The sequence below is a fragment of the Rhincodon typus genome, chromosome 3 (assembly GCF_021869965.1).
Source record: "Rhincodon typus isolate 14 chromosome 3, sRhiTyp1.1, whole genome shotgun sequence".
Lineage (NCBI taxonomy): Eukaryota > Metazoa > Chordata > Chondrichthyes > Orectolobiformes > Rhincodontidae > Rhincodon > Rhincodon typus.
The window spans coordinates 58,225,498-58,239,579 of NC_063334.1; the positions used below are offsets into that span (position 1 = coordinate 58,225,498).

At 44.1% G+C, this 14,082-nt stretch overlaps 1 protein-coding gene across 3 annotated transcripts in view; it reads right to left on the reverse strand.

Moving 5' to 3' along the window:
- Window positions 1-14,082, reverse strand: part of LOC109938207 (transducin-like enhancer protein 4) — a 195,219-nt gene that overhangs the window by 22,840 nt on the left and 158,297 nt on the right. For all 3 annotated transcript variants that reach the window (XM_048595205.1, XM_048595204.1, XM_048595206.1), the window contains 3 exons: window positions 2,875-3,027; window positions 1,323-1,455; window positions 826-1,010 (listed from right to left, as the gene is read on the reverse strand). In XM_048595205.1, coding sequence (XP_048451162.1) covers window positions 826-1,010; window positions 1,323-1,455; window positions 2,875-3,027 — 471 coding nt within the window. The remainder of the gene's footprint in view (window positions 1-825; window positions 1,011-1,322; window positions 1,456-2,874; window positions 3,028-14,082) is intronic.

Genomic DNA, 14,082 nt, shown 5'->3' on the forward strand with positions numbered 1-14,082 from the left:
GACCTTATGTGGCCACGACCAGGCCTTCCGCAGGGATCAGGATTCTGGCTGTAGAAATCCCATCTGTTGACTGATGCTGGCCAATCAGAGATACGTAGCTCCCGATGTCATCTGCCCTAAAAGTATCGTACCCACCGGAGGCCTAGGTTCACAGAGCAACCTTAGGCCAAAGCTGAGTGAAGGAGAGATGGGGATGTGGGGTGGTGGCATTTGAGGGTGACTAGGGACAGCTGAGGTCAAGGGGTTCAGAGGTATGGGCAGGAGTTACCTTTCAATGGTCCCCACTCCTGATGCTGGGTTTCTCAACCATGCACAAAGTTTTAATTATGACGGAGCCCTCCTGGTAGGCTGCTGGAAAATCTGACAAGGCTTGCTTGGCTACCTTTTTGGAGGAGCAGCTAAGCTTTGGAGGCTCCCATTTAATTCCTGGGACACCATTACATTGCAGGGATTTCAAAGATAATGAGTATTAATTAGCTCATTAATGATCCTGATTGGCATTCCAATGCAGGCAGCCAGGAATCCAATGCCAGCTCCTTATGCCTGCGATGTAGTCGGGGAGACTGTGCCACAGCAGGACCTCTGTCATGTTAAAGTGGATCTGACTGCCCTGGTTCCCACCATGATAGGCTGCATTAAATCCATTTGTTCAAAATGCTTCAATTGCCAAGTGCATTTGCCTTTTCTTAAAGTTGGCAATTGTATCCACAGGCACATATTGAACTGTTTCTCTGGCTCAAATTCATTCAAATCAGCAGTCATCTTACTGACAGCAAAAAAAAAGCTTAGTCAATTCAAGGTTAAAAGCCTGTTCGATTCACTCACCACTGGAGATCGGCCGTAAGCAGCTGCCGCTGCTGCAGCAGCTGCGGCTGCACTCATCTGAGGGGAGATATTGTGTAAACCTGCATATGCCCCTGGGCTTGTCAGATCGCCATTCATACCAGCGTGGGGCACTATTCCAAAAGGAGCAGGATAAGGGCATGGTACTGCCATGGGAGTCCTCAAACCTGTAAATTACCAAAGTCTGCTATCAGTGACTGTAAGCTCCAAATACCTGCAAATGCTTTTAGTTCATCTCAGCTGGACATTTTATTGTGAAATCCAGAGGAGAGAAAGAAAGTGCATATAAAATTACATATTGTGGTTAGCCTCTGTAACAGTGTTCCAAGTAAGAGTTGTAATATGACGATTTTTTGCAACTATAAATGCAAGAAATCGAAAATGGATTCCTGCTACATTAAATCAGGAATTCATGCCAACATCAAAGATAAGATTAGAAAGCTGTACAAAATAACTGTTTGTTGTCAACATTTAGCTACCTAATGGATCAATTCCTGGTGGTTTACCAGGGACTGGCCTCAATCCTGGAGTGGAATTACTTCCTGGAGTAGGAGCATCTGTTCGTGGAGTTGGAGTGTTCGACTTTGATACTGGAGTAGTTGATTTCTCATTCTGTTAGTAAACAGAAAACTGCTTTGTCAGTACTGCAACTACAAATTGATACTGCAAAGATTAATTTCCTGCATATTAGAATTGTGCTGATGAGAGCCATAGCCAACAACTAATGTAAAATTTTACCAGTATCATCAACAGCTGAAATCAGCAACTGCGATTGAAAACAATGTCAAATTAACCTTATCAAAAATCAATAGGATTCTTTTTTATAAAACGCTGAGTTTAAGTACCTTTTAACCTGAGCAAAATACACACATGGCAGATCATGCTACACCTTAAACAGATGAATGCAGAGTCCTGGGACAGGATTTTGCCTGTAGGTTTTGGAATACTAAAGCCAGACTCAAATAGGAGCATCAGCTTGTACTATTTGGGACACAATCACACAACTGGATTGCTCCAAATAGGCCAATTAATGATGACAGGACAGAAATGCAGGGAAAAGGCAATCAAAAATGGAGGTATCTACTCCAGCTTTTCTCATTTTTAAAATTTGAAAATGGCATCAGCAGTGGTGGATCCCTTATAGAAGGTGATCCCCCTCTTAAGGCAACCTGCAGGGAGCTGTTAGATACAGAATGCCTCTAAGCCTGCCTGCAGCACTGGACCTCTGGGTGTCTCTGGGAAGCCACCTTCAGGCAGCTGCATTGTTCCTCACTACTTCTGGGGACCTGAAGGCTGCCTTGAAACCCCAGTCAGCCTCAGACAATAGGCATGAGTAGACCTTTAATAGGTTGAGTCAGTTACCCATTGATTGGTAGTCCTTTACCACCTCCCATTCCACTTTCAGGAAAATAGTCTTTTGTTGAGTTGGAGCCATGAAACAAGCAAAATAAAAACCGAGAGAACTGCGGATGCCGTAAATCAGGAACAAAAACAGAAGTTGCTGGAAAAGCTCAGCTGGTCTGACAACATCTGTGAAGAAAATACCAGAGTTAATGTTTCGGGTCGGTGACCCTTCCTCAGAACTCTGCCTCAGCATGAAACAAGCAAGTTGGCCAGTGGCATGTAATTCCCTCTCAAAGGCTAAACAGTCAACCACAGGATTTCAAGTAGTTTGACATTTCATAATGAAGAAAGGTAGAGATCCAAAACATCAGCCTTCCTTTTTCACGGGTAGTCAGTGACCGGGGAATCCAGGATAGTTTCTCCCTGGTTCAGAGTTACAGCTTTTTGTCAGGCATTGCATATTTGATTTCTAATTTCTAATTAAAATTCACTCATCATTATCCTGCTGAAAAATCACTAGGTTTTACTACTAGGTTCCATGTACTATAGCAGTACTTAAAGATAATGTCTACAGTAGGGCAAACAGGACAGAAATAAAAAATACTTTAGGTGAATTAGAATGACCTCTGTTAGCACTGATAATTTCCATTTGAAGAATTCATGTAGAAAGGTACAGACAATACTCACAAGACCAATTTCTTTGGACTTTGAAGAAGGAGTACTACTGGAGGAAGCAATTGAAGCTGGACTTATAGGTGCATCCTTTTTTAATAGGCGAGATTTATCTAAGCCATTTTCCCGTGGTGAGTGCGGTGGGCTACCTCGTGGTGAGGTGGGATCCTGAAAACAAGATCATAATTTTTAAGTTAGTAGCATTACAAAATAGGGACAAAAGACAAGGCTGTACTTACAAGCAACAAGTTATAATATAAACTGCCCATATAACATCTTATAATATCGATACCAACTATTTCGCAACAAATGTGAGGTGACTACGCACCAAATTGGTTAAAGTCCATGTATGAAAATCAAAAATCCATACAACAAATTAATACAGAACTGGATTTAATTGCACAGCGACTCAATATCAGAAGAAAGTACTCCGCACATGTAACCATGAGAATTACTATACAAATTATAATAGCTAGGCAGGAAGGATTTTTTTTTAAAATACCATTGTATTTAGATATGAGCAATAATGGAAAAGCCATATTGATTTCTCCTTGAATGATTGACTGAATATAGTATGCCCCACCTGGTAAATTTTTAGCTCAGGGGCATGTAAAGTAGGTCATTAGGCCAGCTCACCCCCATAATACAGGGGCTGGGGTGGGCACAGAAATCAGCAACACAGCCACCATGTATAAATAAGTGCTGGCTGAACGCATGTTGAAGGGTTAATTGAAATTAATATTACTCTGTCTATTCCATAGTATGATTGGTATGGGCTGGCGGGTGGAGTACAGTAGCCCAAATTATTGTCTAAAGCACAGGAAGGAGGTGGAGTACTATCGTTGGAGGCTGCTGTCTGTCCAACAGGGCACCTCCCAACCCCCGAATCAAGTACCCCGTTTCCTCCTGTGTGCTTCAAAGCCCACCTCCTCGAATCTTCTATCATGTGGCAAGATCATCACTACACAATGCACCCCCTCAACCCCCACTCAACCCCAACTAACTTGTGTCCAGGTTTCCAAGAGTCTCCTTTATGGGCCTGCCCACAGTCTCAGCAGTGCCCACTATGGAGCTCTGGCATTGTCAGGATAGTTGGATCTGCTGATCAAGCAGATTGGCTGGCAGCTACGGAGGATAGGACCTCCCCTCACAGAGGGCTGGAAGTCCCACATTGCAGTAGTTTAACCTGCCCACATCCAATTATGGCTACAGGGCAGGTTTGCATTCTGTTTGAATGACTCATGCTGTAAATTACTGCCCACTGTTCTTTGTGCTGACTGTGATCCTACAGTGCTGTCAGTTTATGATTTATTAACCCAGCAACATAATGACAGTAAGGACTTTAAACTTCACTTATGTCGTGTAAATCAAATCAGCAATGGTAGTCTAAAAACTGGGTTTTTAAGAGCACTTTTGTGAAAGCACCCTTGGTCCATACATTGTGGAACCAACTGGGGACTGAAGATGTAGTATTGTTATCATTGAAGCAGGGTTAATTTGGTTGATGGATTGATTGATAGATTGATAGATAAATTATCAAGAGGATTGACGAAATGGCAGAAATGTTGAACAAATTATACAAACAAGATATCAGAAAGAGAGGGTAACCCCGAGATTTCATTATTAATCAGTAGAGAAAAGTTGAGAGAAACTTAAAGAACTCAAGGTTGACAAATCACCAGGACATGATGGCCATATCCGTCAGTTCTAAAAGAGTTAGCTGCAAAGATAAAGAGTGCCCTTCTTTTTCCCAGGGCAGAAATGACTATTAGGAGGAGGCATAATTTTAAGGTGATTGGAGGAAGATATAGGGGAGATGTCAGAGGTAGGTTCTTTACACCCAGAGTGGTGGGAGTGTGGAATGCACTGCCAGCAGTGGTAGTGGAGTCAGATACATTAGAGACATTTAAGCGACTCTTAGATAGGCACATGGATGATAGAACAATGTAGGGCATGCGGGGTAGTTTGATCTTAGTACGATAATAGGTCGGCACAACATTGTGGCCGAAGGGCCTGTATTGTGCTGTACTGTTCTATGCTCTATGCTCTATGATCTTCCAAATTCCTTACATCGTTGAATGGTAGCAAATATAACACTGTTATTCAAGAAAGGAGGAAGAGGGAACACAAGAAACTATAGTACCATTAGTCTGTCAAGTGTGATGACAGAGTCTTAACCTGATTTTAACAAAGCAGAAACATCTAAAAATTTCATTCCAGATTTTGAGGGTGTAACTTTTAGGGTGTGCAGAGGGGAGCCAATTAGTACAACCTTTTTATTCTTTGATGTGACATAGGCATTGCTGAGTAAGCCAGCGTTTATTACCAATTTATTATCTTCAAGAAGGAGGTGACAAGTCATCTTCTTGAATCACTTATTTGAAGGGGAGTTCCAGGATAAATGACCAACTGTTCCAATAATTGAGTATAATCAAAGCCCAGGGAATCAAGGCTATGTTTAAAAGGCCACTCTGTACCCAGTTAAACCCTGTCAGTCCACTGCTGCCCTGACGTTTGCCCTGAACATGTTAGACGGGGGAAATCTCTGCCCTGCTGTGTAGGTGGGGACCTGAAGGACCTGCTGAACAGGATGGTCTAAAGGCAGACTTTCTTCCCAAATGGCATTTTGGGTCCCCCTATAGCACTTAGACTTCAATGGTTCAAAGCTGCAGCTCAACACCAGGTTCTCAAAGTCAGCTTGTGGCCAGCAATGCCCACACCGCACGAGTGAATGAAAAAAGAAGGCAGAAGCAATATGAACAAAAACAGAAGTTGCTGGAAAAGCTCAGCAGGTCTGGCAGCCATCTTGAATCCTTCTACCTTGTTGTAGGATATTTTCCTACTGAAGTGAGGGGGGGGGAGGGATGGGTACTAAGGACGATGAAAATGAAAGCCTAATCATTGCTTTAGTGCTGAAGTTATCAATAGAACCATTAGAACTTAAAATACAACCAATAACCTACTTAGTTGCAGTCAGTTTGGCTTCTGCCAAACACACTCGATCTCAATCTTAATCCAGGTGTCAAACTTGTGACATGAAAACAGTTTCCTCGATATCAAGACACCAATCAAATGTGGCAACAAAATGGTCGAGAAAAGCTGAGGCCAATGAAGGTCAAATGGAATACTCTCCCTTGGTCCTACTCCTTGAGATGAAAAGTGATGGAGTGTAGACCCTAGGCATTGTAACCACAGATCATGACGACTGTGGTTCTTTAGTGAAAGGATTTTTGGTTTAACCATCTTTAAATCCTTCATTAATGAACTTCTCTCCATCATAAGATTAGCTGTGAAGTTGTTCTGTGCTCAATGACATTCATCAAATTCAACAGTTATATTGGACAGAATCTTAGAGAGGTCTGGGCAACATGGTCTATAGCGAAGTTTGTGGCAGAATTGGGTGAGAAATCTGGTGAGGCCCATCTCAACATCGGGAGCATCTCAGTACCTCCTCTATGATTTTTGCAAGAGACATGCTGAGATCTTCAATAGGCAACAACGGGTTGCTAATTGACTTTGATTATTGCTTATTAGATGCCTTGTTGATGGCTCACTTGCCTCATTAGTATTTGGCTTTCTATCACAGCAAACTCACCAAACAAGCTAGATGTTGAGAAAACTAGAAATGGAAGCAAGAGTGTGTACTTGGTGAATTCAGCAGCTGCTTGCTCCAAAGATAGATGGTGCATGCCCATTAGCACCCAGCATGCACTAGCCTCAAAGAGCTCACATGACACATCTCCACATCAACTTTTCTGTAATTCATTGCAGCATAGAACATAGAACATAGAACATAGAATATTACAGCGCAGTACAGGCCCTTCGGCCCTCGATGTTGCGCTGACCTGTGAAACCAATCTGAAGCCCATCTAACCTAAACTATTCCATTATCATCCATATGTTTATCCAATGACCAGTTAAATGCCCTTAAAGTGGGCGAGGCTACTATTTTTGCAGGCAGGGCATTCCACGCCCTTACTACTCTCTGAGTAAAGAACCTACCTCTGACATCTGTCCTATATCTATCACCCCTCAATTTAAAGCTATGTCCCCTCATGCTAGCCATCACCATCCGAGGAAAAAGGCTCCCACTGTCCACCCTATCTAATCCTCCGATCATCTTGTATGTCTCTATCAAGCCACCTCTTAACCTTCTTCTCTCTAACGAAAACAGCCTCAAGACCCTCAGCCTTTCCTCATAAGACCTTCCCTCCATACCAGGCGACCTCCTCTGCACCCTTTCCAATGCTTCCACGTCCTTCCTATAATGCGGTGACCAGAACTGTACGCAATACTCCAAGTGCGGCCGCACCAGAGTTTTGTACAGTTGCAACATGACCTCATGGCTCCGAAACGCAATCCCTCTACCAATAAAACCTAGCATACTGTACGCCTTCTTAACAACGCTATCAACCTGGGTGGCAACTTTCAGTGATCTATGCACATGGACACCAAGATCTTTCTGCTCATCCACACTACCAAGAATCTTACCATTAGCCAGTACTCTGTATTCCTGTTATTCCTTCCAAAGTGAATCACCTCACACTTTTCCGCATTAAACTCCATTTGCCACCTCTCAGCCCAGCTCTGCAGCTTATCTATGTCCCTCTGTAACCTGCAACATCCTTCCGCACTATCCACAACTCCACCAACTTTGGTGTCATCCGCAAATTTACTAACCCATCCTTCTACGCCCTCATCCAGGTCATTTATAAAAATGACAAACAGCAGTGGCCCCAAAACAGATCCTTGAGGTACACTACTAAGAACTGAACTCCAGGATGAACATTTCCCATCAACCACCACCCTCTGTCTTCTTACAGCTAGCCAATTTCTGATCCAAACCGCTAAATCACCCTCAATCCCATGCCTCCGTATTTTCTGCAATAGCCTACCATGGGGAACCTTATCAAACGCTTTACTGAAATCCATATACACCACATCAACCGCTTTACCCTCATCCACCTGTTTGGTCACCTTCTCGAAGAACTCAATAAGGTTTGTGAGGCACGACCTACCCTTCACAAAACCGTGTTGACTATCCCTAATCAAATTATTCCTTTCTAGATGATTATAAATCCTATCTATTATAATCCTTTCCAACACTTTACCCACAACCGAAGTAAGGCTCACTGGTCTATAATTACCAGGGTTGTCTCTACTCCCCTTCTTGAACAAGGGGACAACATTTGCTAGTCTCCAGTCTTCTGGCACTATTCCTGAAGACAATGACGACATAAAGATCAAAGCCAAAGGCTCTGCAATCTCCTCTCTAGCTTCCCAGAGAATCCTAGGATAAATCCCATCCGGCCCAGGGGACTTATCTATTTTCACACCTTCCAGAATTGCTAACACCTCCTCCTTATGAACCTCAATCCCGTCTAATCTAATAGACTGTATCTCAGTATTCTCCTCGACAACATTGTCTTTTTCCTGCGTGAATACTGACGAAAAATATTCATTTAGCACCTCTCCTATCTCTTTGGAATCCACGCACAACTTCCCACTACTGTCCTTGACCGGCCCCAATCTTACTCTAGTCATTCTTTTATTCCTGACATACCTATAGAAAGCTTTAGGGTTTTCCTTGATCCTACCTGCTAAAGACTTCTCATGTCCCCTCCTGGCTCTTCTTAGCTCTCTCTTTAGGTCCTTCCTGGCTAACTTGTAACTCTCAAGCGCCCTAACTGAGCCTTCACGCCTCATCTCTACATAAGCCTCCTTCTTCCTCTTGACAAGAGATTCAACTTCTTTAGTAAACCACGGTTCCCTCGCTCGACCACTTCTTCCCTGCCTGACAGGTACATACTTCTCAAGGACACGCAGTAGCTGTTCCTTGAACAAGCTCCACATTTCAATTGTGCCCAGCCCCTGCAGTTTCCTTCTCCATCCGAGGCATCCTAAATCTTGCCTCATCGCCTCATAATTGCCTTTCCCCCAGCTATAACTCTTGCCCTGCGTTATATACCGATCCCTTTCTATCGTTAAAGTAAACGTAACTGAATTGTGGTCACTAACACCAAAGTGCTCACCTACCTCCAAATCTAACACCTGGCCTGGTTCATTACCCAGTACCAAATCCAATGTGGCCTCGCCTCTTGTTGGCCTATCTACATACTGTGTCAGGAAACCCTCCTGCACACATTGGACAAAAACTGACCCATCTGAAGTACTCGAACTGTAGCGTTTCCAGTCAATATTTGGAAAGTTAAAGTCCCCCATAACAACTACCCTGTTACTTTCGCTCCTATCCAGAATCATCTTTGCAATCTTTTCCTCTACATCTCTGGAACTTTTCGGAGGCCTATAGAAAACTCCCAACAGGGTGACCTCTCCTTTCCTGGTTCTAACCTCAGCCCATACTACCTCAGTAGACGAGTTATCATCAAACGTCCTTTCTGCCAGCGTAATACTGTCCTTGACTAACAATGCCACACCTCCCCCTCTTTTACCACCTTCCCTGATCTTACTGAAACATCTAAACCCCGGAACCTGCAACAACCATTCCTATCCCTGCTCTATCCATGTCTCCGAAATGGCCACAACATCGAAGTCCCAGGTACCAACCCATGCTGCAAGTTCACCCACCTTTATTTCAGATGCTCCTGGCATTGAAGTAGACACACTTCAAACCACCTTCCTGCCTGCCGGTACACTCCTGTGACCTTGAAACCTTATTTATGACCTCACTACTCTCAACCTCCTGTACACTGGAGCTACAATTCAGGTTCCCACCCCCCTGTTGAATTAGTTTAAACCCTTCCGAACAGCATTAGCAAATTTCCCCCCCAGGATATTGGTACCCCTCTGGTTCAGGTGTAGACCATCCCGTTTGTAGAGGTCCCACCTACCCCAGAATGAGCCCCAATTATCCAGGTATCTGAATCCCTCCCTCCTGTACCATCCCTGTAGCCACGTGTTCAACTGCTCTCTCTCCCTATTCCTTGCCTCGCTAGCACGTGGCACGGGTAACAAACCAGAGATAACAACTCTGTTTGTTCTAGCTCTAAGCTTCCACCCTAGCTCCTTGAATTTCTGCCTTACGTCCCCATCCCTTTTCCTACCTATGTCGTTGGTGCCTATGTGGACCACGACTTGGGGCTGCTCCCCCTCCCCCTTAAGGATCCCGAAAACACGATCCGAGACATCACGGATCCTGGCACCTGGGAGGCAACACACCAACCGCGAGTCTCTCTCATTCCCACAGAATTTCCTATCTGTCCCCCTAACTATGGAGTCCCCAATGACTAATGCTCTCCTCCTCTCCCTCCTTCCCTTCTGAGCAACAGGGACAGACTCTGTGCCAGAGACCTGTACCCCATGGCTTACCCCGGTAAGTGCCCCCCCCCAACAGTATCCAAAACGGTATACTTGTTTTTGAGGGGGATGGCCACAGGGGATCCCTGCACTGTCTGCCTGTTCCCTTTCCGTCCCCTGACTGTAACCCATCTACTTTTTTCCTGTACCTGAGGTGTGACTACCTCCCCGTAACTCTTCTCAATTACCCCCTCAGCCTCCCGAACGATCCGAAGTTCATCCAGCTCCAGCTCCAGTTCCCTAACACGGTTTCCGAGGAGCTGGAGTTGGGTGCACTTCCCGCAGATGAAGTCAGTGGGGACACTAGTGGTGACCCTTACCTCCCACATTCTACAGGAGGAGCATACAACTGCCCTAACATCCATTCCCACTGTTTTGAATTCCCAAACAGACAAATTAAAAAAAAATACTAGTAGCCTTACCAAATCAGTGCTCAGAACCTTTTTTTTTGGTTAGAGGAGGAGGATGGGTTTTATAATCGAAAAGCTCACCTTCCCAGGCTGCCCTCGCGCTTCCTCCTGGACTCCCGCCGCTGAAACAACTGAAATCATGGAGCATAACAGCAGCTATCATGCTGCAGCATGGATGTTGCGTGTTGAGGGGCACAAACTCAGTTCATGGACCAGACCAAGTATATGCAACTCGTTCTCATTGTACACTATCACTCTGAGTCTACCTGAATGCTCAAAGCATCCTTACCTTGCCCTGGCTTTTTATCCTATACCCCCCCCTCAGCAAGTCTAAACACTAAAGCAATGATTAGGCTTTTTTTTTTTGAGAGTAGGGATGGCTGGGGCCTCTACATTGCCCAGCACATGCCAGTGTTAGCTAGGGAAGCAACCAGCTTCAGTGCATGTCTTAACCAGTTCAGCCAATTTATTGTTAGGATTATAAAATTTCATTGACAACCTTCCTTAGAACTTTGCAATGAGTAATATTCCATTCATGTTTAATGACTGGGAAAAAAAAACCTGATAATTCAGATGGCTGGCCAGTTAACATTTGGTTCAGAATAATACCAGTAACCTGGATTTAATTCCCATTGCAACGGAGGTCAACTTGGGAGTTGACTCTCTGCCAGAGAGTGGAAGGCAATCGCAAACCAACACTGACAAAAACTAACAACAAGAAGATAGCTCAGCATGAAATGCCAGCAGACACTGAGCTAACAGCTACCTTTGGGCAGAGCACTCATGGATGAATGAATGATGAATTAAACAGCAGTAGGATTAAATCTGCTTTGGCAAGAATCAGAAAATTCTGGTTAAAACATCAATGCAAGTAGGAACATAATCTAGGGCGGTACTTCACTGTATTATTGAGAGCTGCATTTGAGAATTTCTAAAAAAACCACTTTTTTGGAAAATATGTTAAATTGAGGCCTTATCTGTCTGCCTTGGAAAACAAAGATCACAATTTTTTTGTAATCAACTCTCATTCTTTGACAGCACTGAGCTACCCCTCTTTCGGAATGCTTTAACATCTAACTTCCCCCTTAGCCCACATTTCTTACTAGTAACCCACAAGAACAATCACAGCTCTGCGGATTGACAACACTATTTGTTTCCAGCAACGTTGGCGTTGTGTTCAAGTATCCACGCTAATGCTTCTCTCCTTCTGCAGGAGAAGAATGTGCACAATAAGCCCAGAAATCCTTATGACCCACTTTGAGAAGCAGGCCGCTAAGCTGGCAGAATGGGGGTATATTCTGGCAGTGAAGGAAAATCTGGATCTTTACAGACATTTAGTGAGAAAGTTTCCAATTTCCTATTGTTACTGCACATGAAACCTTAGATTAAGATGGCAGCACACACTACTAACAAATCTTGCTGGAAAAACACAGTAGGTCTGTTTGCTTTATCTATTTTTGATTTTCAGCATCCGCAGTTCTTTGAATTTATTTTCTTAACAAATCTTTCAGTTTTTTGCTGCAGTCCTCCAGATGCCATATCAAAAGAAAAGCTCTCAGCCCCTTGGGCCATGTCTATTATTCTTTTGACCTATACTTCTGAGGAGGAAAAGCTGCAAACCTCGGAGGATGCGCTGTCAAGGTATTGCGTCACACTCTCCACTTATAGAATCATAGAATCCCTACAATCCCATTTGGCCCATCCAGTCCACACTGGCTTTCCAAACAGCATCCCACCCAGACCCAGACCCAGACCCAGACCCACCCCATACCCCTGCATTCCCTGTGGCTAATCCATCTAACGTACAAATCTTTGGACTTTGAAATCTGCACTCTTACTCTCAATGCTTTTTGCAGTGGGAACAGTTTCTCATTATCTACTCTGTACAGACTCTTTGTGATTTTGAAAACTCTTAAATCGCCTCTCAGCCTTCTCTAATCTAGCTTTATGGTTGAAATTTCTCACTGCAGGAGCCATTCATGTGAAGGTGGTTTCTCCAAACCTCCCAGTATTTCCTTTGTTCCTTCTCTCCAGGTCAAACTAAATTAAACCCAGAATCAGAAACCAGAACAGACCATGAGACTGAGTCTCTTTACGCTGATGAATTAACTGCAGAAACTTTCAGCTCTGCGAGCCCAGGGTCACATTCTGGTGAGCTCAGCTCTGACGCAGGCTCACAGATACGGGACGGAGAAATGGCCAAGTTTTTGAATTGAATCTAATTCAACTCAACATCTGCCAGACACTTCCCCTCTGCAGGATGCCAAATGCTTCCATCAGCTCAGGCCAAGCAGAGGACCCCGAGCAGGCCACACCCAGGTTGTGCAGGGTATAGCAAACAATCATGCTAGTACAGATACATGGTCTGGTGAGTACTGGAGTGCTCCTCCTGAATGGTCCAGGCAAGGCTAGATCTTCAGGAGACCAATTACATGTTCAAATATGGCCCTAGTCAATGCATGAGCCACGATGTAGTGCTATTCAGGATCAGTCTGAGGGTTACTCATTGGGGTCATTAGCCATAGCTCTGGAGTACCCCATCTTACTCAAGAGCCAGGGATGATGCAGAGGAGCAAACATTCAAGGAACCTGAGAGTTGTACAGAACGTAAGCATCGTGGCAGCTCCCTGGAATGTGGGCACACACCTAGATGGTGCCTGTGGTCACAAAAGAGCCCGAAGAAGTGTTCTCTACCCTATATGTGAAGCTCCCAACCTTATGTGTTCCCCCTTGCACCCACCACTGTCATTCCCTCTTCTGCATCCTAGTATCCTCCCTCCATTGTCCAGGATCCTTCAGGTGCCTCTAACAACCACATGCTTTAAATTCTATTCCCTATTGTTTCTTTCAACTCATCCCACATTCATATGAACCTTTTCAGTTGTGCCCCTTTTTGAATTAATCTCTGCATTCCTGCCCTGGTCAGGTTGGGGCAGGTTTGTTGACCCAGTCGGTGTTCACTCTTTACAGAACTACTGCAAGACCACATATGACTCAGATTTCTCAAGCTGGTTGGCCTGGTTAGGCTTCACCCCTTACAGTGTCCAAACCACAACTGAGAGCGAAACGAAAACCGCGGGACTATGCAAGTCTGACTCCACCCACTCAGGCTTCTTCTGACTAATTTAAAAAAAGAACACTCAGGGAGCTCAAAGTTGTTTATCCACTACCTCTGAAGCAGACATTCCAGTACCACTGTAGCAATACCTCTTTGCAAGAGAAACAGCACAGAACAAATCTCTCTTAAAAGACACTGCACCATCAAAATACAAGCATTAGACTTTTCAATGAGCTCAAACATGTAGAGGGTACAATTTGGAAAGCTTGCTTAGAGATCTTTTGAATACTCAGATCTAGATGTCTAAGAGGAAACAAAGGCATATCAGAGGCTTTTAGCAGTAGTGCAGTTGGGTGATTTTTAGTGATGAATGGAAAAATGCTGTAGAAATGCAAGCTATTCTGTTTCTTTTGTTGATCAAGAATCATTTACAATATT